Consider the following 24,719-nt stretch of genomic DNA (forward strand, 5'->3'; position numbering starts at 1 on the left):
CCAATAGAGAGCCGTATTTCATAATGAAACGTACCACTCAATCAGATCGCTCGAAATTTGAATTCAACCAATGAAATTCAAAAAATAATTTGAATGCATAATTAGCTACTAAACGAGCGGAAAACAGTCAGCGCGCTTACACGTTTGCCGAGAAAATGGCTTCATCGTTAAGTCCAACCACTTGAAACAAGATTTCTTCTCTGTCAGAAGAAAATGTAGTTATTTATGGAACACGGTTGAATATTTCACTTGAAATTTATATTTTTGTATATGGATTAGTTTACATTACTTACCAGCGTCAGTCTTATCAATGGCCCTCGATTCTTTGTATCCTTGTAGCAGAGGACTATTCTTTTCATTATGTTGTCGCATGAAAGGTCCTTCAGCCAGAGTGGCTTCCTCGTCCTTTGATTGTCTTCGTAACCGGGCGACCCGTCTCCTTCGATGTGGAATGCAGCCTTGAGCACAGCGTGAGTAAGGATCTGTTGCGTTACATATTTTTACTTTGCAGTGGAGGTAGACAAACTCGTGATCACCCAGAAACTGAAAAGCCTTGATACTATACCGCTGAAGTTGTTTATTTCCAGATTCAATAACATTAACAGTCTCATCCACTGCACAACTAAAGGGAAGAGATAATGGTAACATTTACTCTCACGATTTTGCATACCTACAGTTCCTGGCACAATAAATAAGTAACCCGTGATCAGGCTCTATTTTAATTCCACACGGTATATAGTTTGAATTTGGCGAGCGCCGACATAAGAGAATGAGCAATGCTAAAAATGGGCTTGATCGCATGTTAATAAATTAATTAATAGCCAATGGAAGGAAGCGTTGTTTTTACCAACAGATAAAACAAAGATGGCTTCTAATGACGACTCTAGAGACTACCAACCAGCATTGTCTCTTGATTCAAACTAGTGGATATGACTGACATAGATGTAAGTGCATAATCTCGCAAGTTGCTGAGGGAGGAGTTTCCGCAACCGCAGAGGGTGCCTTCGGTAAGACGTCAAATTTAAATATAAACATCAGAAACACGCTGATCACATTATTTTAGGTGTCGCCCACCAATACTGAACGAACGCCTGGAAAAATAGAATGAACTTAAACCGCAGCATAGCATAAAATACACCACCTACTCTCAGCATTCTACGACGCGAAGACATCAACAAGCGCACGCAGACACTGTCATAAAATGAGCAAAATTCGCTTAAAGCTTTTGCTCATTTGTTTCCCGTTCTCGCGAATCAGTGAAGATAGCTGACAACCAGATCTCAAGTCCTATGGAAAAGTGAGCACAACCGGGGGGACACTCGCATTTGAAATGGGTGGGGATGCTCTTCGTCTCGCTTGGGGGTGTAAATTCTGGATTTTAGTCTCAGTGTGTTCTGGGGAAAACATCACATGTAGCCCATATGTAGCCGAGAAGGTCTCGTTTAGGGTTTCATGCGAAAAAATATAAAAATATATATATATTTAATATGTTTTAGCTATGGCCTCTTTTAGGGGTCAAAAAATTCTGGGTGAAGCCCTGATTGGTATCCTTTAGCTGTTTAATTCAAAATTTCCGACAAGTATCCCCACCCCTTAATATGGGACATCCCCCACCGGTAAGCACATAACGTCAAAAATCAATTAATTTCAAAAGGTTCCATCCAAGTCAGTCTGTCTTTAGTTCGGCTAGTTTAATGTTTAAATTAAAACGAACTGAAAGTAATTATGAAATAATGCTGAAAGTGATCTTGTAACTTTACATTTTCAATGACGTCGCGTCGTAGATCTTAAAGCTCCTATTGTGTTACTTAGCATGTAGTTGAACACTTTAAGGTTGCTTCGTACCCGTCTTTGATAAACGTATATTTCAGACCAGGGTTGTAAGGGTTCACATCTGGTGTAGCGAAACACTCGTCTGCCAAGATAGCCAACCTTCTGTCTTCAGTATCCACTCTGACTTGCACAAAAAGTTTTTTCCTGGGTGGCACAATAAGTGGGAAGTCTTTCTTCGTGTAAAAGCCAACATACTTCCCGTCCGGATAAATACTCATTTCAAGCACAAATTTTTCAAATCCATTCTCAGAGAGAAGTATTTTCTTGCTCTGTGCTTTTATACCGACGGCTGACACGACTCCAGTGTTCGAGTAATAGCAAGTAAATGGAATTTCCACTTCACGGACACGAGTGATTGTCTGATTCTGCGTCAATGGAATTTCTAGCACCTTGTTCATGTAATAGGCGAAGCTGCTTGTGTGTTTGATAACTGTTTGGCATTCCGTTAGTTTTGTGTAGAGTATAAAATGAGTTCTGGTTTCTTGGGCGCTACAGTTGGCATCAAGAAGACGCAGATGTTTTCTGTCAACTCCAGGAAGCAAAGACTTTGGAAGATTGATCCACATCTCGTTTTTTCCGCATGTGACATTAACTTCTGAAAAATGAATCAAAATCACTTGATGAAGTGAGATCGTGTTGGTGAGCCGACAACCGGAGTGAAAGTGTGATTATCAGCGTTGAGCAATCTCAGTGTGTATTGTCAAAGGATAGTTTTGGCACGAGTCAAATATTCTTGCCATGTCGTCACGTTTGGGACTACTCCGTTTAAGACTAACTGAGCCACCGGTCGATTGAACGAACGACCGACCGACCAATCGACCGACCGACTGAGTCAAAGGCCTGCATTTTTCAACTTTATGTAAAGCATTCTAGGAATCCAATGAGATATGGCGTAAATCACAGATCTAGGAAAAATATTAAATAGTTTTTTATAATGCATGATAGAGATCGGGACCAGGTTTTTGAAAAGGTTGGGTTTGCGCTTTCGCTGTTGTGATGTCCAGTAACCTTTCTAAAGTATCTTTTTCGAACACGTGAATTTTCATTCAAAGGAGATACAATCAAAGACATTAAAAGCGAGCAAACGATCTTACCTTGAGGACCTGGGGGGTGCGCCGTGGGTGCAGTGCTGACTACAATAAACAAAAAAGCAGAGTTACTAGACATGATGATTTTACGACGGCAGACAAGAAGTGTTTCCATAAGCTTTTGTTTCGTTTGTGCTATTGACAAACCACACATCAAAAATTGAAATCAAAATTAAACCTTATCAGTGAGAATTTATGTCAAAACGATTTTTGACGACTTCTTTTTGCCCTTATTTGCGTACACCGTGTTACGTACCAAGAACATTGGTAACCATAAATAATTATTTCTACTGGTTTGGTAACTTTTTCTCTTCGATGATGTAAAAGACTGAAACAGCAAGAGGCCCATGATATCATTTTATTCGAGGAATTAGTCGCATGCTTATTTTCATTCGGCATATATCAAGTTACAGTTCAATGCGCCTTACCGTGGCCACCCAACAAACTTTCACATTTGACAATTAAGTGTAAATACGACAACTCAACAACCCATGCAACGGTGTTTAACTTACAACTGTGCAAACTTTGCAAGAAGGCGTGACTGTCAATCAAATTCACACATCCTGATTGGCGGCCATTTTGTAAAAAACTTTGTTAGGTGGCCACAAGGCTCGTCACACGGTAAGTGTTAAGGACAAAAACTGACTTTCACTGTAAAGTTAAAGAGACTTTGTTCATTCAAGAGCTAAAGCCTTCCCTTAATGTAAATATTAGTAGTGAGAAGTTATTGCTGTTTTAGCTATTACTTTTCATTATGTCTAGACACGTACAGCTGCAGATCATTTTTCTCAGTCTAGGTTCCAGACCCCTATTGTTTACGATACATCTATTTTATTTTTGGTATGTACCATCCATCATTTGCCAACCATTAATAAGACTTACTTTGTACGTTCATAACATCGGCAAAGATATTGTATTGCAATGGATGCATTGGTCACCCTAAGTATGGTATAATTAATTCCAATGAAGTATTATTTTTCCTTGTTCTATCAAATATGATGAGGATAACGTCTAATTAAGACCAAGGTGCACACCCATCGCGTCCTCTTGCTAGTAAATATAATTTGAAACACGATTAACTACATTTGGCTCCTTGGCTCAAAATATAGTCAACCCTCACTTTGGGAAAATCCCGCTATTACGGACATTCACTTTTACGGACAAAATCGAGATCCCCGGCGAAAGCTATAGAGTTTTGATTGGAAATGGCTCCTGCTATTACGGAATTAATCATAACCATCACAATTTTCTCAAATTTGATTGGTGCATTAACTGCTTTATTTTTCACTAATTATTGTGCAGGGTTGTAATCAGACAGTGAAATCGGACAGTTGGCTGTAATCGGACACCTGTAATCGGACATTTACTTCAGCTAATTATATTAAGTACACTCGGTTTAATCCATCAATCCCAGAATTTATCACAATAACAATAGCAACAACCACCTACCCAACCAAACTAGGGAATTTTCAAAAGTGGACGAATTGTAACATTAGACAGTGAAAAAGGAATGCATTTGTTTTCTCGGAAATTGTAATGGTTATGATTAATTGGTAACAGGACTTCGTGTCATCCAATTCGGTCTGTAATCATACTCGTGATAAACAAATCGAACTCCCGCTGCGCGGTCGTCCGATTTTGTTAATCGCTCGTATGATTACAGACTGAATTGGACTCCACTCAGTCGTATTACCATTATTAATTACTGTCACATTCGTGGTACCAAACGACAATTTTATTGCTTGCAACATGGTTACGTAAAACTTCAGTCTGTTCTTCTCCATGATTAGGTCAACATACGCCTACCCTGAATTTTTTTTTACGGTCAGGAGGCGAGCAAGAAAATCTAAGCGGAGAAAAAAGAAACCTCTGGTCAAACGAACCACCAAAATGTACGAGATCTCGATTGGCTAAATTACGCGAGAGTTCAAAAACTAGTTCGGAGGAATTTAAACTCTCGCTAATATATAAATTTAGCCAAACCTATTACAATAATGCTTGAGCCTGCGATCCAATGTTGTTGGTGTTGTTGATGTTGTTGTTGTTGTTGTGGTGGTGGTGGTGGTGGTGGTTGTTGACGTTGATGAAACTAAATTCTCTTACCTAATGGCTGAGTGGTAGACGGCATGGTCGTGAGTTCCATCATTTTTATATAAAGAGGAACTGTCCCTTCTGATAGAAAAGGGTGTAACAACTGTGTCTGGGGTTTCTCCATTCAACTAACGACCACAATATGACTAACTCCTCTTACCTGATAGCTGAGTCGTGGACAATGTGGTTTTGGTTTGTATAGTCGTTTCTGAAAATAAGTATCAAGAGAAGCTGTTACTTTTTATACAAAATTCGAAAATTTCTATTGCTGAGGACCTGAGGGTGTAACAACTGTATCGAGGCTTTCACAATATAAATAACTTTCTTACCTGATGGCTGACTCGTGGACGATGTTGTTGTAGGTTGTATAGTTGTTTCTGAAAAAATGTATAAATACCAGAAGTGACGTTTGACACAAAATTCAAAGATCTTGTATTGCTAAAGAACCGAGGGTGTACCAACTGTGTCTGGGGATTCTACTTTCAACTAAGGATCACAATATGACTAACTCCTATTACCTGATGGCTGAGTTGTGGATGACGTCGTTGTGGCCTGCGTAATTGTTTCTGAAAATATTTATAACGAGGAGCTGTTGTTTTTCATAGAAAATTCGAATATTTTATGTTGCTGAGGACCTGACGGTGTAACGACTGTGCCTGGGGCTTCTCCTTTCAACTAAAGATAACAATGTGAAAAACTCATCTTACCTGATGGCTTAGTCGTGGACGACGAAGTCGTGGGCTGGGTAGTTGTTTCTGAAAAGATTTATGAAGAGGAGCTGTTATTTTCTCATGGGAAATTCAAAGACTTTCTATTGCTATGGACCTGAGGGTGTAAGAATTGTGCCGAGGCTACTCCTACTACTTCAAGTAAGGATCACAATATGACTAACTCTTGTGACCTGATGGCTGAGTCGTGGACGATGTGGTTGTGGGTTATTTAGTTGTTACTCAAAAGATTTATAAAGAGGTGCTATTACTTTTGACAAAAAATTCAAAGATTTTCTATTGCTAAGGAACTGATGGTGTAACAACTATGCCTGAGGCTTCTCCATTCAACTAAGGATCTCATTATGACTAACTCCTCTTACCTGATGACTGAGTCGGGGACAATGTAGTTGTGGGTTGTATAGTTGTTTCTGAAAAGATGTATAAATACGAGCTGTTACTTTTCTCATATAAAATTCAAAGATTTTGTATTGCTAAGGAACCGAGGGTGTAACAACTGTGTCGAGGTTTCTCCATTCAACTCAGGATTGCAATATAACTAACTCCTCTTACCTGATGGCTGTGTTGTCGGCGACGTGGTTGTGGGCTGCGTAGTTGTTTTTGAAAAGATTTATAAATCCGATCTCTTAGTTTGATAGAATATTCTTGGATATCGTGTTGCCGAGGTACTCATGTTTGTGTAACAACTTTTCCTGGGGCTTCTTTATTAAACTGAGGATCACAAAATGACTAACTCTTCTTACCTGATAGCTGAGTCGTGGACGATTTGTTGTTGGGTTGTATAGATCTTTCTGGAAAGATGTATCGAGAGGAGCTGTTAGTTTGAATAGAACATTCCTACAAATTGTATAACTGTTGTTACACTGAGGGTGTACCAACTGTGCCTGGGACTTCTCCATTCAACTAACGATCACAATATGACTAACTCCTCTTACCTGATGGCTGACTTGTGGAAGACGTAACTGTGGGCCGTATAGTTGTTTCTGAAAAGATTTATAAAGAGGAGCTGTTACTTTTAATAGAAAATATTGCTGAGCACCTGTGTGTGTAACAACTCTGCCTGGGGCTTCTCCATTCAACTAATGATCACAATATGACTAACTCCTATTACCTGATGACTGAGTTGTGGACGACGTAGCTGTGGGCTGTATAGTTGTTTCTGAAAAGATTTATAAAGAGGAGCTGTTACTTTTAATAGAAAATATTGCTGAGCACCTGTGGGTGTAACAACTCTGCCTGGGGCTTCTCCATTCAACTAACAATCACAATATGACTAACTTCTATTACCTGATGACTGAGCTGTGGACGACGAAGTTGTGGGTTGCGTAGTTGCTTCTGAAAAGATTTATAAAGATGAGCTGTTACTTTCCATAGGAAAGTCGAAGATTTTCTATTGCGTATTAGGATCTGAGGGTGTAAGAACTTTGCCTGGGGCTTCTTCATTTAACTATGGATCACAATATGACTAACTCTTCTTAGTATCACCCAATTAGTGGACTAGCAAATCCTGCATTTTAATTGGCTACGCTACTACAGAACTCTACAGGACTTTATGAAGAGATTTATAAAGAGGAGCTTTTACTTTTCGTAGAATATTCGAAGATTTTCTATTGCTGAGGACCTGAGGGTGTGATCTGTGTCTGGGGCCTCTCCATTCAACTAAGGATCACATTATGACTGACTCCTCTTACCTGATGTCTGAGTTGTGGACGACGTACTTGTGGGCTGCGCAGTTTTTTCTAAAAAGAGTTATGAAGGGCAGCTGTTACATTAAACATAAAAGATTTTCCATTCTGAAAACCTGTGGGTGTAACAACTGTGCCGCGGATTCTCCATTCAACTAAGGATCACAATATGACTGACTCCTCTTACCTGATGGCTGAGTTGTGGACGACAAAGTTGTGGCCTGCGCAGTTGTTTCTGGAAAGAGGTATCAGGAGGAGCAGTTAGTTTAAATAGAACATTCCTAGATTTCGTATAAATTTTCCCCCAGAGAAGACTGTCGATTTCTAAGTTCACCCATAACCATAATGCTAAATATTTTATCACAGTGTTTAGCCTTCACTAGCATTTGGCTCTCATACGTCAAGTTCACTAAATTTAAAAATTGGCTCATTTGTGAAGGGAGGTTTTCTTTTTTCGCACTAAAACTAGCTGCATGCCCAGAAGTCTGTTTGGCGTTTACTCGTGCCCAATATATCGCCTGAAACACGAGAAAGATATCAAATGATTTTGGGGAGAAAAAAAACGCACAGGTTGTATCACTCTCAGCCTAAATAGACTTCTTTTCCACTTATATTGCCAGTGAGAAGTAAAACACTTACGTTCGTGTCCATTACCACAGTAACGCAAGTGACAAAAAGGAGGCTTCGCCAACTGGTACACGTAATAACCACCACAGTTTTGTATCTTGATATTGTTGCTCCACCTACAACATCTGTTGCTCCAGTGATAACAAACCTTTCGATTCACCACACCCTCCACCATTGTGGGATATGAACCATTAAGCCAACCTGGAGCATCCGTACCACAGCGACGAGTTGGTGGGCAATAAGTTGGCATTCCGTCACCGGCATCACCAGCGAAACGGTACCATCCTGGGATGAGATCGTGGCTATCACACTTTGATGAGCTTTGATCAGTGTTTCCAACGAGACGATCAGAGGAATTGATAGTCTGATAATTGCCACTTGTGCATGGATCAAGCGCTGTAATGAAATGAAAGAAAGCAAATTCGATAGAATTACCGTTAAACATATTAATACTGAACATATTCAATCTTCAACACTTACTCTCCAATTAATAAGAAAGGCCAGAGTTACTTGGTGTCGCTACGTAAGTAACGATTAACGGTGACGTATTTATTTCTTTATTTATTATGGCTGTAATTTTTTTTATGCATTTCATACCTGGTTTTGTTATCCCTGGTGGTGTGGTGCTCAATGCTGAAATAGTAGGAAAAGTTAAAAGTGTTTCATACACTAACAATGTTTCTGTGAGCTTAAAAAGATTTAGGAAGCAACAAACCGATAGAACGATAGATGGTGGATCTTTCTTTAGTCAAGCAAAACTTCTGGAACAAGTCATCTGTGATTTATATTGTGCTCAAGACATCGAAAGCCCATTGGAACGAGCGAGGCCAAATCACAGAACATCTTCATAACTGAACATATTTTTGAATCGACAACGTAATAAAAAGCTCTTCCTGTGTGCTAAATTACGAAATCCTTTTCTCACATTAACACTAAAAAACCCATTAATTAATTAATTAATTAATTATGTTTTGAAAACACGACCTAAATTGAAACACCAAATACGCACCATTTCCATTGCCACAGTAACGCAAGTGACAAACTGGAGGCTTTACCAACTGGTACACGAAATAACTACCACAGTTTCGGATCGTGATGTTGTTCTTCCATTTACAGCAGTCGTTATTCCAGTGATAACAAACTTGAGCCCTTTGCAGTCCATCCTTGACTGTTGGGTGTGTGTCATTAAGCCATCCTGGAGCATGCGTACCACATCTGTTCATGGGAACACATCGCTCTGGAATCTGATCGCCACTGTTCCCTGTCATGCGATACCAGTCGTGTGACACGATTTTGTCTGGATACCATCGATCGCATTTAGAATTGCTTGGATTCGTGTTACCCACTGCACGGTCAGCGTGATCGATAATTGTGTAGTTTGTACATTCACTGGCCTCACCTGCAACGGTACACAATGGCAATCCGCATTTCCTATTCTAATTTGTCATTCTAAACAAGGAATTCTCTAATTAATGACTCTCTGGAAATCGTGTACATCATTATAATTCATTTTGAGCATCTTAACGAAGATATACAGCAGACAAAATGTGTTGACATTGAATTCTAAGATCTGGAAGTCAAGTCTAGTACAACCATAAAATTTATTTTTGTCCCCATAACGAAGATATACACGGGACAAAATTTATTAATATCACGCCAAGTTGCGTAATTTGGAGGTCTTGTATGGAAACCGTAGAGTGCAATCAAAAGTGCACTGGCATTCATGCGCACGGTAAAACGGGTTTTGCTAAAAGCATGCCCACGGCCCGCTACGGCCCGGCGGCCCGGAGGCCCGGTGGCCCAGTCTTGACTTTCCACAGTTTTTTTGTCCAGCGGCAAATCCACGCGCATGCACAGATCTGCATCGGGTTTGGGCGTGCAAAATGGACGAAGGTGAGTTTGAATTCGTTTACCATTTAATCATTTGAATCCTTGTTTCTGTTTGTTGCATGTTGTTCAGATATAAGCGTTTTCATTCTCTGTTCATTCGTCTCTTAACAGAAAGCGATAGCACAATAGAGGACTTTACTATCGAACGATGTAAGTTATTTTCAAACCATACTTTGAAAGTAAAGTGAAAATATCATAAGTTATGAGTTATGAGTTATGTGTTATGAGTTTCAGAATTACACAAATAAAGCATGCAAACGCAAATCTACCGCCGTTCATAACTGTTGCCTGCCATTGCACAGAATTACCGTAAGATCATTTGATTACAAAGCGAGAATGTGATTGCCTGATACACTGACAAACTCAACTCAGTGACAATTCGCAGTTCACATATCTCATTATTCGGGTTCTGTAAACTGGCGAATAAACAGAGAGTGACAACGTTTGCGGGCCGCTGGGCCTCGGGCCTGCTTTTAGCAAAACCCCGGTAAAAGTTCATGATAATCCTTTTAATGTGTAGGACTATGGCTAAAAGTAGTTTAAATCAAACTTGAGTCTAATATACATTTTGGGTCGATTATTAAAACATAGTTTAGACAATGTTAAACAAAACCGCGTTCTAAGCCATTTTCAATATTGCCAACAATTATATGGAAATATTGTGTGCTCCTGATGGTAACAAGAAGGTTTGCATTCCAGACAAGCAGCAATTTATTTACTTAAAATATACCGCTCATAATCAGACTTGGAGGTCCACTGATTGTCTTAAACCGCGGCCTAAGTTAGACTTTGTTTAAATAACTGGCCCTTTGTGTTTAACGTCTTTACTCACCGCAGTAGCGGAGCCAACATACTGGAGGCTTTTGCAACTTATAAACGTAAAATGCTCCACAATTTCTCACTTTGATGCTGTTGTTCCATCTACAGTCATTTCCCGACCAGAAATAACAAACACTTCGCGTTACTTCACCATCGGCAACAGCGGGGTTGCCACCGCTGATCCAACCTGGCGCATGCGTACCACACAGATGGGTGTGTGATGGTCGTGTGTTTGGTATCTTATCTCCAGCATCACCAGTGAAACGATACCACCCTGGGATGAGATCATGCTTGTCACACTTAAATGAGCTTTTATCAGTGTTTCCAACGAGACGATCAGAAGAATTGATAATCTGATAATTCCCACTTCTGCATGGATCAAGAGCTGTAACAGTAGTGCAACAAACCAATGTGATAAAATTATTTTTTTCATTCAGTTGAACATAGGGTAAGACAAACTAGCTTTAAAACATGAAAGCGGTTTCCTGGAATCCTTAAAACGTGCTCTCAGGTAAATAAAAACGGGCATAAATAACTAGAGTTTGCGTCGTTCTGGAAAGGAACATCTAACGTTGCCATTTTTTATTCGTTAAATTTTTAAAAATGCATATCATACCTGGTCTTGTTACCGGTGTTGGTGTGGTGCTCAATGCTGAAATAATAAAGAAGGTTGCCAATGTTTGCTAAACTAAAATTTTAAAAGGGGAAAACCGGAGTACCCAGAGGAAAACATTTCGTTGCAGAGTAGACAATTAACGAACTCAACCCACATATGAACAGACTTAACTGATTAGAGTGTAATGTGAAGTGCTAGGTTTCTACCCCATATGAAACATGTGAGCGTTAGCCCTACTGATGGAAATGGGCCCACACAAGGACAGAGAAAACTTTGACCAGGGTGGGAATTGAACCCACGACGTTCGGGTAAGATCACCGCTGCTCTACCGACTGAGCTGCAAGGCAGCTATGAAGACGACTCTGGAAATTGGTGTCGCTCCGTAGAGGAACGTTTAACGTTGGCATCTTTTATTGTTGCCGTTTTTCTGGTGCATAGACCGAACTTAAGTCACAGACCTCGTTTCTTTTTATAAATTACTGGAGCTACAGCTGTATCAGTCAGTAACATAATACGTGTAAAAAATCCTTCCCGATGCTCACTTACGCAATCTTTGACTTACGTCACCATTTGGTTTTTCAAATGTATGAAAGACAAATGCTACACACCATTTCTGTTACCACAGTAACGCAAGCGACAATCTGGAGGCTTTACCAACTGGTACACGAAATAACTACCACAGTTTCGGATCGTGATGTTGTTCTTCCATTTACAACAGTCGTTATTCCAATGATAACAAACTTGAGCCCTTTGCAGTCCATCCTTGACTGTTGGGTGGGTGTCATTAAGCCATCCTGGAGCACGCGTACCACATCTATTGATGGGAACACATCCCTCTGGAATCTGATCGCCACTAGCCCCTGTCATGCGATACCAGTCATGTGACACGATTTTGCCTGGATCCCATCGATCACATTTAAAATTGCTTTGATTCGTGTTGCCTACTGCACGGTCAGCTTGATCAAGAGTTGTGTAGTTTGCACATTCACTAGCCTCACCTGCAGTGAAGTAGAATGGAAATCCACATTTTCTATACTAACTCGCTTTTCTAATAAAAAGCCAGTCTCTAAGGGCGCCTTCGTTATATCAGAACTGTCCGGCCAGACCCGTCAGCTTCCATGATAATCCCTCGCATTCTTCTTGAGGAGTATATATCGTCCTCAAAAGGTGTTAATTTGAAGGCGCTGTTAGAGGCACGGTCTGGCCGATCAATTCTTTCAAATGGAAAGCGTCGTAAGTTATGGTTTTTCGAAAATCTCCTGCATACGTAAGGGATTTCTGGCCACATAAGCCTTTGGCTTCGGCAATTAACTATATAAACCGTAATGTGAGTTTTCTTTCTTGAATTAAGTTTTTCATGAGTTAGTCTATAAAATGCCAATGGTGCAGTGTTATTAAGTCTAAGAACTGATTTTAAATGGTAAGCATTAAGGTTGGGGTTAGACATACTGTGCATGATAATCAATTCTGATTTTCTGACTCAAAGGTTTTGAAAAGGCATTAATGGCTGAATCCCCCTCGGAGGGAAGAGATCAAACATCACGTTCAAAAGAATAATAAAATAAACACTGAAACATACATGATGTATTGCTGATTTTTTATTTGCTTAGATATCATTACTGCTTGCTCGATCTCTTGCTTACATTGAATTAATATGATGAAAACCAAGTGCAAAGCTTTGAAAAGTCAAAATAACAAAAGTAAGTCGAAGCCCTGATAGCGTAGTTGGAAAAAGGAGTTTTTTGTACTGCTCAGAAGCGATTTTGCAGGCTCTTGCAAGTGTTATTTACTTTGAACGATCAAATAAGGTGTTTGGCTTTTTTTGCTCATTCCTTTTGCGCAGATTTATAGTGATAAATCGAAGCTTTGTAGTTATTTTGGCCTAGTCTTATTCAAGCCATGAGTTCCCCTATTTGAGCGAGTAGTACATTTGGATGAAGAGGGCGTTTCCTTGTAATGTTCTCTTTATTAATTTCACCGCCACATAATTCTGAAGTTCGAACGTCTGCCTTTGGGCGTTCCTTCTTTAATTTTTTTGTTATATTCTCCTTGTGATTTGTATACTTTTTCTTGTAATATTTTTCTTTTGTGTGATATTGTCACCCTTTTATCAATTTGTTTGTCAGCTTCTTTCACTTGATCTCTGTTTGCAGCATTTCTTGACTTTGGTTGAAATTGTTAACTGCGGTGCTGGGTTGAACTTCTGTGCTGTAAATAAATTCGACTTTTTCTTCTTCTCCTTCAATGTGACAAGTTCTTGTATTTAATTAAACTGCAAAAGTTTGTCTTTTCCACAAGACCCTGAGTGTATCAGTACATTGCTTGGTTCACCCCGAACATATTTCATGTTGTGTTTGTGGCAAACTGTCAGTCATGTCTTTACTCAAAATTTCTTTTCCGAGAGCCATATTTATTTGAACTCCGGAGGGAGTCAGGTTAAGATGCTGATCATTGCAGTTATTAATTAACGTTACTTACGCAGTAACGAAAGGACAGCCTGAGTTTTTCAGGTTTGCCTCTCGTTACTACTTAAGTAAGTAAGTTATTGACTGCGATGATCAGCATCTTAGCTTAACTTCTTTTCCATTGAGAGATTGCAACTTTGTCGGATTTCCCACCAACCATGCCAGAATAGCGATGTAAATAAACGTAATTCTGACTTGCTGGGAAATTCCGCTGTTAGGCTATTTGTACACATTTTTCTCTTCGGCCTACCATGGTAACAAGTAGCTGAATGTGCCTCTGATATGTTCTATGTAATTCCTTTTTCGGAACTACATTTTTGCAGTCACTGTTGACGATCAAGAGCCCATTTCTTGCAGGCAATCTTTGCTTTTGTTGGACCGGGGAGATCTGAGCATTTTCGCTCATTATTCATCCTTTAGCTTTTTCATAAACGTCGCCAACCATAAATAATATTGTTCTTGCTAGTTATACATTTTATGGACTGCTTAAGCTCCTTCAGCATTTCAAAAAAGTACTCAGAGTTCACACAAACACTGCTGCTGGCAGTTCCATTGGTAGCCGTAACGGATGATAAGCTATATTTTTTATAAGTTCCACATCGTGTCATTTACAGCCGCGGAGGCTTGGAAATAGCTTAAAGTCTTAGGCAAAAAAACAAAAATTCTGTCTTTAACCCGATGGCATAGCGATAAATAAACGATAAACAGACGTACGATTGTGCGAGGTTCGTATCTCAGGAATGGCATGGAGAGCAAGAGAGGAAAGAGAGGTAAGGTAAGTGGTAAAGATTGTAAGTAGGAACAGAGGAAGAGGTAGATAAGGGAGATAAGGTAGAACAAAAGAAGAAGAAGCAGAGAAGAGAAGATAATGATTAAAAGAATGATTTCATATTTTTTATTTTTTCATTTCCTTCTTTTTGTTGTTTTCTTTTTAACCCCCTAAAAATCCAGGCCTCGTTTTTTTTTATTACATCCCCCAAAAAAGGAAAGCCTTTTTTAGACAGTTGATAATAAACTGGTTTGAGACATTATAACCTAGGTGAAGTTGTTTTCAAATTAGTTTAAAATAAAATGACCTGTAGGTCGAAATCCTTTTAACGTGAATTTAAATTTAACATGTAATATATACATTGGCCAAAAATTGTTACCATCAAGAAAAACGTGGAATTTAAAATGTGTAAGGTCATGTATGGCAACCTTAGCATGTGAGGTTCCAGCAAAAAATGTAGTGGTAGTCACCTTACGAATTAACAATTGTGCTGTTCTTTTCCAGAACCATAGCTAAGACAATTTAAAAACTTGAGCGTGAAATAAATTTTGTGTTAAACGTTTTTACTTACCACAATAGCGAAGCCAACAAAATGGTGGCTTTTGTAGTTCATAGACGTAAAATGCTCCACAATTTTTGACTTTGATACTGTTGCTCCATCTACAGTCGTTTCCCGACCAGAAATAACAAACCGTTCGGGTTACTTCGCCATCGGCAACACCAGGGTTGCTGCCACTGATCCAACCTGGGGCATGCGTACCACAGCGGCGGGTATGTGGTGGTCGTGTGTTTGGTATCTTATCTCCAGCATCACCAGTGAAACGATACCATCCTGGGATGAGATTATGTTTGTCACACTTCAATGAACCTTGATCAGTGTTTCCAACGAGACGATCAGAAGAATTGATAGTCTGGTAACTGCCACTTGCGCATGGATCAAGTACTGTTGTGTAACAAACCAATGGGATAAAGTTACCTGCTGTATTTTTATTGGTTAAACTCAAAACAAACTACGTTTAAAACATGAAAGGCATATCGTTGAAAAGGAAAAGAAACGAACTTTATTTAAGTGTCCAGTCTTCCAGCGTTGGAGCACTAATTGGGGAAACAAACAAATTAACGCAAATCAAATCAAATGTTGGTTTTTGAGGAGGGGAAAACCGCAGTACCCGGAGAAAAACCTCTTGGTGCAGAGTAAAGAATCAACGAACTCAACCCACATATGAAGACGAGTCTGGAAATCGAACCCCGGCCACATTGGTGGGAGAGGAGTGCTCTTACCACTAAGCCAGCTCTATACCCGAATCTTGAATCTTGAGGACTTACTCACAGGTGAATAAAAAAGGCCAGGTTTGGCCCATTCATGTATGAAGTGGCCTCCATTGACAAGTAGACTCCCGTGGCGCCCAACAGAGAAAAAGAGAAAGTCTCGCTTGGTCTCCAGAGGAAAATTGGTGTCGCTCCGTAGAGGAACGTTTAACGTTGGCATCTTTTATTGTTGCCGTTTTTCTGGTGCATAGACCGAACTTAAGTCACAGACCTCGTTTCTTTTTATAAATTACTGGAGCTACAGCTGTATCAGTCAGTAACATAATACGTGTATAAAATCCTTCCCGATGCTCACTTACGCAATCTTTGACTTACGTCACCATTTGGTTTTTCAAATGTATGAAACACAAATGCTACACACCATTTCTGTTACCACAGTAACGCAAGCGACAATCTGGAGGCTTTACCAACTGGTACACGAAATAACTACCACAGTTTCGGATCGTGATGTTGTTCTTCCATTTACAGCAGTCGTTATTCCAATGATAACAAACTTGAGCACTCTGAAGTCCATCCTTGACTGTTGGGTGTGTGTCATTAAGCCATCCTGGTGCACGCGTACCACATCTATTGATGGGAACACATCCCTCTGGAATCTGATCGCCACTAGCCCCTGTCATGCGATACCAGTCATGTGACACGATTTTGCCTGGATCCCATCGATCACATTTAAAATTGCTTTGATTCGTGTTGCCTACTGCACGGTCAGCTTGATCAAGAGTTGTGTAGTTGGTACATTCACTAGCCTCACCTGCAATGAAGCATCATGGAAATCCACATTCCAAATAAGTCACTATCTAACTAACCATTTTTTTGAAATCTTCTATACATATCTGAGTCGTTTTGTTTATTTTGGCCCCATAACGAAGCGAACAAAGTTAGTTAAGATTGAGAAGAACGTCAGTCTAGTTTGGCGTCGTGAACGGAAGCACTAGCGTTTGAGGGTACAGGAACAATGCAGTGACATTTACCTTACAGTTGATGTTTTTTGCAAGACTACGGCTTAAAGCATTTTATAAAAGCTTGTGCATGATATACATTTTATGTTTAACGGCTGCACTCACCGCAGTAACGAAGCCAACATAGTGGTGGCTTTTGTAGCTCATAGACGTAAAATGCTCCACAATTTTTCACTTTAATGCTGTTGTTCCATCTGCAGTCGTTTCCCGACCAGAAATAACAAACCGTTCGAGTCACGTCACCATCAGCAACAGCAGGGTTGCTACCTTTGATCCAACCGGGGGCATGCGTACCACAGCGAAGGGTCTGTGGTGGTCGTGTGTTTGGTATCTTATCTCCAGCATCACCAGTGAAACGATACCATCCTGGGATGAGATCATGCTTGTCACACTTTAATGAGCGTAGATCAGTGTTTCCAACGAGACGATCAGAAGAATTGATAGTCTGGTAACTGCCACTTGTGCATGGATCAAAATCTGAATTGAAAGGAACGAGGAAATTCGAAAAACTGCATTGTATTATGCAACTAAATACTCCGTCCTGATTGGCTATAAAGGGGTGCAGTTCTCACGTAACATAGGTGCAAATTTGTAACACGAGTGATGATTACAAATGCTTGTTTTCTTTAAGAAAATTACGACATTTTTTAATTTCCATGTTACGAACATCATCGTCAGTTACAGAATATTTGAAAAACCGTTAGGACTATATAACAACTAGGCAAAACATGCATAATTAATTATAATTAAGAGACAAGAATTACATATTTGAGTGAGTTACAGAGTGTTTGAGAGAATGTAAAGCCTAAAGCGTAAGTGTCAGGTTGACGTGATGAACTTGTTGGTTTAAATTAGCCTTTATGCATAGCCTCCTTGAGTTTAAGTTGAAATTTAGAAGGGGCGGAATCAAGGATTTCGAAACAATCCGCAGAGCAAGATTGACGACAACGTTCTGAACTTAGTAAATGTTTGAAGATGTGTGAGGACTTGTCTGAAGAGAGATGTTCACGGACGCTTGTGAAAAAATGACGACCAGTTTCGCCGATATAGCAAGCATTACAGCAAGCACAAGTAAATTTATAAATCACACGTGAACGAAGTTCTCTGGGGAGAGAATCCTTCACTGAGAAAAGATTTCTTAATTTAAACGTGGTAAACACTAATTTGATATCAAGATCATGACAATAACGATTTACAAGGCGACGTATTTTGCTTTGAGCTATAGTAGAAAAACGGCCTAAATAAGTATTCTTTACCCTGTGAAGTGGTATTTTGAGTGGAGCCATTTCGGTCGATGGCTGTGTTCAAATATCGATAGACGCATTTATCGATGAGATGAGGTCAAGGTTTCCCTTGGAGATGTACTTGACCGCTAAATCAATACATTCCTCAAGAGGGATGTTAGTAAACAAGCTCTTGACATCAAAATAAATGAGAAATGTGCCAAACAAAAGTGTCAGAGGCATTGTAATCATTGGGAATATATGGTTCAAGGAGATTGCATAAAAGCTTAGCTAAATTGTAGTTATATGTGCCAATAGATGCAACTATGGGGCGGAAGGGGGGTGTGGATGTGGGATCCGTAATTTATGCATTTTGGGCTAACCGTATATTCTGGCCGGTTGGGACCCGTTGGAATAGATGCCGTCGTATAAAACACTCTCCAATTTTCCTTGTTTTTCAGATCCCTGAGAAACTGTTGAAGCCTACCTTCCCGAGTAAGGGTAGGGTCTTTACTAATAGGTTTAAACTTGGAGGAATCGTTGATTATACTACATAAACCATTGTCATATGCAGTTCTATCAAGTATTACAATACCGTTCCCTTTGTGGGGTTTCAAAATGACTATGTCCCTGTTCTTTCTGGGACTCCTCAAGATGCTGTGTTTTTTTTAGATCTGCAGTGGTAGGTCTATACGAGGATATGTAGCAGTGAGCAAGGTGAGAAAGATCTGCAACTATTTTGCTGGTGTTGGAGGTGTCAATAAGATTTCTTTTCATCGTGTGGCTAATCAGTTCGAAGCAAGCAAAAATATCAGTCTTGCTAATGGTCGGAGGATAAATCGAGTGCGTTAGACCAAACTTTAGTGCTTCCAATTTTTGTTTTCACATTTTCTGTGGAGTGAAAACATCTTAACCTGTGAATACAGCTGCTTCTGATCGCTCACCGGGGAGAGAGCGTCTGCGATTCATCTCCAAAAACTCCATACTGATGACGTCTTACACGTAGTCATGTTATGCATAATTATGAAAAATATTTCATACATTTACTGTGAAAAACAAAATGGCTCAATAAACATGATTGATATCGACTAATGCAAAGTTTGCATTCTCTGCAAAAGAAAGCCTAACTATAGCGACAAATACTTTGTGGACAACGGATGTAAAATCAGTTGTTACTGATTATCTTCGAAAAATTCCAAGACGACTTGAATAGTTATTCGACTTTTGCCATCCAAATCGTCGTCCCACATTCTGAATTCGAAGAAGCCTTCTTGCTACCGTGCTCGTTGACCAGATGTAACACAAATTTACGTCATCACTATGGAATTTTTGGGGGTGACTGGCAACGCTTTCTCTCACGGAACGTAAGTCGGTGAGCGAGGAGAGGCGGCTGTATTCGCAGGCTAGAAACATCTAAACTGGCTTCAATGTGCGCCATCGATTGACCGTATTCCAGAATAGGAATACATGGAATAGAAGTTGGAAATCCTTCGTTTTTGTGGGGATTCACATAAATATTGTCAAACATCTGCTAAAATCAGTGCTATTTTAAACATAGCTTTATTATTCTTGTTGCTGCAAAACGCCATACATGGTGTTTTAAATCATCACTCAAAGTATTCTTATTCCGGAATGGGGTCAATCGAACGCGCCCTAAAGGGAAATACGATCATTTAACTCTCGAGTAAAAGGCTCATTATTTCGCCTTGAGGATGTCTTTATGATGAAAACATAAGGTCTATAAGTTCGTCAAACAAAATCAATGACAATCAAATGGTTAGATGATGCCGTACTACAAAAACAGATACGACAGATCACATCGCACCAGTGGTGAATGCGATTGAATGCCGAGATATCGTTTTAGATCCCTAGGACTTATTTTATTCGGAATGAAGATTTTTCACACATTAAATGCCGACATTTGCTGACACTGTCGGTCCCTCTTCAATCCCTTGCCGAGTGGAGATGAGTGCAGGATCACACGCAATTACGAAAATTGCAATAATAACAAAATAATTACAACTGTAAAACAAAAACGACGATTTTGACAAAAAAGACAAAAAATCGTTAAGTGGAAGGACTTGCAGCTTGTGAGAGTCTTAAGAAAAGGACAGATACGACAAAAACGACGATTTTCACGAAACTTACAAGAAAACGCGATCAGTGGAAAAACATGCAGCATGCGAGGGGCTGACGAAAACGACAGGAACCACGATTTTAACGGAGTTTTTTTTTTTAATGGGAAAATTTGTGATTTGCCTGTAATGCTGGACATAATGGGAGGCCGGATTCCGCGTGGTCCCGCTGTACGTAAGTTGAAAAACATCGAAGTTATATTAAGCAGCAATTTTAGTTGCTGCTATATATAGCTAACTATGATAATCAGTTCAACTCATGTATTTCAATTTTTTCCGTGGCCAGCATGGACATAGTATGTACACTTAAGACATGAAACATGTGCAAAATGAATAACATGCATTCAAATTCTGCAAAAGGCAGAGCTTACAAACTTAGCGGAATGCTGTCAAACACAATAAGCTCCTCGTTCACTTAATGAAATGGTTGATACTTTAATTAATAAGATTGAAACAAATATGACAAAATTGCTTCTCAGTACAATATGAACAAGTCAAAAAGTTTTTAAAATGGTTACAGCACTCAAATTTGCAAGAAATACACTTTTACAAATAAAAAAGGAAAAGGAAAGGGACTTTATTTGATTGTCAAGTCTTCTAACGCTGAGCCACTTATTGGGGACACTGTAAACTGAAATCAACAAATTAACGCAAATCAAATCAAATGCTGTTTTTTTTTAGTTTGTAACTTCTTTATATTGTTAAGTGAGAAACAATTTTATTATATTTGTTTCAATTTTATGAGAGCATTAGTCATTTTATTACATTTTCGAGCAGTTTATTGTGTTTGTTAGCATTCCTTTAAGTTTGTAGGCTCTGCCTATTATTAAATTTGTTTGTCGTTTTTTTAAGTCAGTGTATCCGTGTTCGTTATTAATGATTTGTATGCAAGTTTTAAAGTTTGTACCCCTCTCATTAACTTTGGTTGACATTAGCTATAGTGCAACGCTCCTTAACGTGGCCACCCAACAAACTTTCTCATTTGACAACTACGTGTATGTACGTCAACTCAACAACCCATGCAACGGTGTTCAACTTACAACCGTGCGAACTTTGCAAGGAGGGGTGACTGTCAATCAAATTCACGCACCCTGATTGGTTTTAAAAAACTTTGTTAGGTGGCAACGGTAAGGCGCGTCGCACTGTAAATTCGCGTTCATTTTACCAAGTTTGGTTGCGTTCTATTGAGTCTGTCTGCAACTTATTGAGTTTGTAGGCGTTTTGTGTCCGGCCACGATAAATTTCCCCAGTTCAAGTCTATGAATAATTTTAAATGATCTTAATCACTGTCTCTTGTCGTTTTCGTTGCATCTTTAAAGAACGGTCTGTTAATTTTTCTTTAACTTATTTCTTGGATTTACGCGTCAATTTTCAGTTATAAGACCCTTGTTAAGGACGTTAATTTGAAAAGGGCTTAGCCAGTGATTAACAAATCGAGTTTCAATTGTCTTAGCTCTAGTTTACAACGTATGTTTATCGGTGAAAAAACGCCCACAGGGAAAAAGAAAGGAGGGACGTCAAGAATTTATCGTCGTATGAGTGAAGTGATCCTTCACTTGGCTGGTCAATTTTAAGAAAGTGTCTTTTATAACTGCGTGGCATCATGGTTCAGTTGGTAGAGAATTGCACCGGCATCGCAGGGTATCATGGGTTCAAATCCCGTTGAAGTCACATGAATTTTTCAGGTGTATATAAAGTAGCCTTCGAACGCAAACGTATTTCCGGTGGTCGTTTCTCTCCCCCAAAAAATGTTCTTCGTAAAAGTTCGAAGTTTGAGTGGGTTTTTAAATCATTTGAATGACGTCAATGCGATTACTAAACAATACCCCTGAGACTTTTCCAGACCAAAATGCGGAAAAAGTGTTTGTAATATGCTTATAAATATTCCGCAATCCAGGAAAGGTGTCTCGAAAAATAGTAAACTTAACGACTGCCTTTTGATAAGATTTAATATTTTGATTAAATTAATGCTGTTAACTGGTTTGCTTCTGTTCTAAAAATTGAGTAACGGTATTTTTTCCAAAAGGAGTTCGCATACATATATTTATCTTAGTTTAATTGCCTTTGAGTCCTACATACGGATGAGATAAATCAGGGGCACCCAACGAGAATATAGTTCAAAACCACTAAACATAGCATTGTTAAACGTATTTTAGTATTTAGACGGTAGATATAGGCATATTTGTATCCCCTAAAAATTTTTCATCTGTTCGGATTTCCTAGCTGAAAGTCTAGTGATCCGAAAATTATAGGGATCAAAAGTTACCTTTTCGAAAAACTTCAGCCAGAAAAAAGGCTCGCGAAAATTCTAGGTGACCTTTTTAGGGTAAAAATCTATCAAAAATGGGCAATTATACCATTTTTTAGATGTTCGGAAATCCTAGGACAGGCAGGCAAGCAAGAAATTTTACAATAAAAGTGTTCCGAAAATTATAGATCTTAAATCATCTTCCATACAGATATTTTCCGAAAATTGACGTTGGGTGCCCCTGATACATAAAAAACTCGCGTATGTTTGAGATGAAACCAATTTATATCCCTGGCGAACCAAGTAAAATATCCTTTCTGCAGGATCCAGCCACCTTACAAAATGGCAAAGATTTCTAAATGAAATATTACTGGTACCTGGATTTTCGTATTATGAAGAAGTACTGGGTGGAATTCTCGGAAAGACAAAATCAACTCTTCAGTTCTTGGCATTGTCACCTTTTTGATTGCTTTAACTTTTCCTTCAACGTTCAGCGAATTTACTTTTAACACACCTCACCACTTTATTCTGCAAACATTGTATCACCGGAAAATCAGTGGCAGTTGCTCCGTGTGTAGAATGGGTGTAATAGTCGACGGGAAAATAGAGATTTTGCAGCGTATCATATTGCGAATTTTCGCAGTCACTGAAAACTACTCGATGACGTTGTTAGTCCGGGACTAATCGGTTCTTACCGAAGGTAACTTTTCATCAGTAAATAATTTTGTGGGGACAAGAGCAATTAAAACGAATATACCACCTACCTTCCCTGGTCAGATCTGTTTTAAAATGGGTATCAGCTAACTTGTCCGCTGCTACGCTCAATGCGCCAACAAGTAGAAAAACTTGATGCATTATTTTACTCTTGCGATCTTGAAATCGAATGGCCTGTCAGTGACTTCCAGGTACGTGTTTATTCACTATATGCAGAAAATCGGTTACGCTTGCCTTCACATTTTCCGGGTTGACTAAACAGCTTGGAAACTCGCTAAAAACAACTTCACGCTAAGTAAAGTGTGCCCTGATTTAACGTAAGATAAGTTTATGGAACAAAACGTCGCTTTTCAATAGAGAAAGCAAAGAAAAGGAACAAGTCATCTGTTTTTGAAAAATCGTTGTGATGATCATAGCGTTGTTTGAAATTCCCAGATGACCACCCCTTGACGCAAAGTAGTTGTTGTCAAGGTGTTAGCTTTGAAACGCCGATGCATTTAAAATCAAATCATAAACTTTAAAATTCTTAAAGGAACATAGCTCGATCACGTTTTATACCGCACGCTAGCCTAAGTATATTTTCAGCTCTTTGTTTCATCATTTGCGATTTTATCGCTTGAAACAAAAATAAAAGCCTCGCACTTTTTTTAAAAGTTCTTCGTAGTATTATTAGCTAAGCCTTGACTGCTTAATCCAGCGAAGACGATTTCGAAAAAGGCTATATTTCTTAATAAAGAGCATCTACTTGTATTTCAAAGCAGTGTTGGAAAAAAAGCCCATTACTGAACACAAGCTTTGAATGATTATTTACTTTTCTTGTCAAATTTGTAGTTTGTTATATTTTTGCTTCGATTTGTCTTTTAAAGTCCGATAATAGAAACAACAACAATATAGACTAATTAGAGTCTCTTGGGATTAGAAAAAGACTTATTATCTCTAGTACAATTAAACTAATCCTATTTAATTTCCACAGCATTTAAAAACTGAATGGAAAAGCAAGTCTACTGTCCAGCCAAACTGCAAATATTACGCTTTTGCGTTTGGACACTTTTACGATGTTAGGTCAGTTCCCACGGACTAAGAACCAACATTAATGACTGGTTTTGCTAAAGATGCAGACGATCCAGGAAGAGCCAATACATCGAAGCACGAAACAGAATTTGTAGAAAGAAACTTCAAATACATTTCTTCATAGAAAACCACAATTATTTAGGCAATCATCGATCACGTTTTATACAAATTATTTAGGCGATCATCGTGTAAATCGGTCTGACAAAGCTTGGAACATAGGAGTAGTTCTCGATGAGACCTTGTCACTAGATAAGCATGTGAATTCCGTTTGTAAATCTGCTTTATTTCATCTTTGGAATATCGCGAAGATTAGAATGTATCTGACGTCTGAGAGCACAAAGACCCTCGTCCATGCTTATGTTACCTGTCGACTTGACAATTGTAACTCGTTGCTCCTTGGGTCACCGAAGTATATGATTCAGAAGCTCC

General features: G+C 39.1%; 3 protein-coding genes across 3 annotated transcripts in view; all 3 read right to left on the bottom strand.

Annotated features, from left to right (window-relative positions):
• The window catches only part of LOC138048762 (ZP domain-containing protein-like), an 8,687-nt gene extending 918 nt beyond the window's left edge, over positions 1-7,769 (bottom strand). The window contains exons 1-12 of the mRNA XM_068894885.1: positions 7,760-7,769; positions 7,613-7,660; positions 7,432-7,479; positions 6,852-6,899; positions 6,676-6,723; positions 6,103-6,150; positions 5,720-5,767; positions 5,342-5,389; positions 5,173-5,220; positions 2,928-2,966; positions 1,846-2,428; positions 294-622 (exon numbers count right to left, since the gene is read on the bottom strand). Of these exons, the coding sequence (XP_068750986.1) occupies positions 294-622; positions 1,846-2,428; positions 2,928-2,966; positions 5,173-5,220; positions 5,342-5,389; positions 5,720-5,767; positions 6,103-6,150; positions 6,676-6,723; positions 6,852-6,899; positions 7,432-7,479; positions 7,613-7,660; positions 7,760-7,769 (1,345 nt within the window). The remainder of the gene's footprint in view (positions 1-293; positions 623-1,845; positions 2,429-2,927; positions 2,967-5,172; positions 5,221-5,341; positions 5,390-5,719; positions 5,768-6,102; positions 6,151-6,675; positions 6,724-6,851; positions 6,900-7,431; positions 7,480-7,612; positions 7,661-7,759) is intronic.
• Positions 1-8,302, bottom strand: part of LOC138055946 (uncharacterized) — a 124,225-nt gene extending 115,923 nt beyond the window's left edge. The window contains exon 1 of the mRNA XM_068901806.1: positions 8,065-8,302. Within this exon, the coding sequence (XP_068757907.1) occupies positions 8,065-8,302 (238 nt within the window). The remainder of the gene's footprint in view (positions 1-8,064) is intronic.
• A 706-nt stretch (positions 8,303-9,008) lies between these two features.
• On the bottom strand, positions 9,009-23,360 carry LOC138055951 (uncharacterized). Its single transcript, XM_068901814.1, has 7 exons — positions 23,270-23,360; positions 17,001-17,376; positions 16,314-16,681; positions 15,186-15,554; positions 11,998-12,375; positions 10,771-11,146; positions 9,009-9,441 (listed from the first exon to the last, which is right to left on the bottom strand). Exons 1-7 carry the CDS (start codon positions 23,358-23,360, stop codon positions 9,009-9,011), a joined length of 2,391 nt encoding a protein of 796 aa, XP_068757915.1.
• Between the last annotated feature and the right edge of the window lie 1,359 nt (positions 23,361-24,719).

Source organism: Montipora capricornis, chromosome 1 (assembly GCF_036669925.1).
Source record: "Montipora capricornis isolate CH-2021 chromosome 1, ASM3666992v2, whole genome shotgun sequence".
In the NCBI taxonomy this organism is placed as follows: Eukaryota; Metazoa; Cnidaria; class Anthozoa; order Scleractinia; family Acroporidae; genus Montipora; species Montipora capricornis.

What these genes read in the sequence shown, in the direction of transcription:
- LOC138055951 (XM_068901814.1), bottom strand. Translation starts at nt 23,360, where the DNA reads ATGCATCAAGTTTTTCTACTTGTTGGCGCATTGAGCGTAGCAGCGGAC. An exon ending in TTGTCGCTTGCGTTACTGTG is followed by an intron (nt 15,555 to 16,313) that starts GTAACAGAAATG and finishes GTTACACAACAG; the next exon opens with TACTTGATCCATGCGCAAGT. An exon ending in TTGTCGCTTGCGTTACTGTG is followed by an intron (nt 11,147 to 11,997) that starts GTAACAGAAATG and finishes CTACTGTTACAG; the next exon opens with CTCTTGATCCATGCAGAAGT.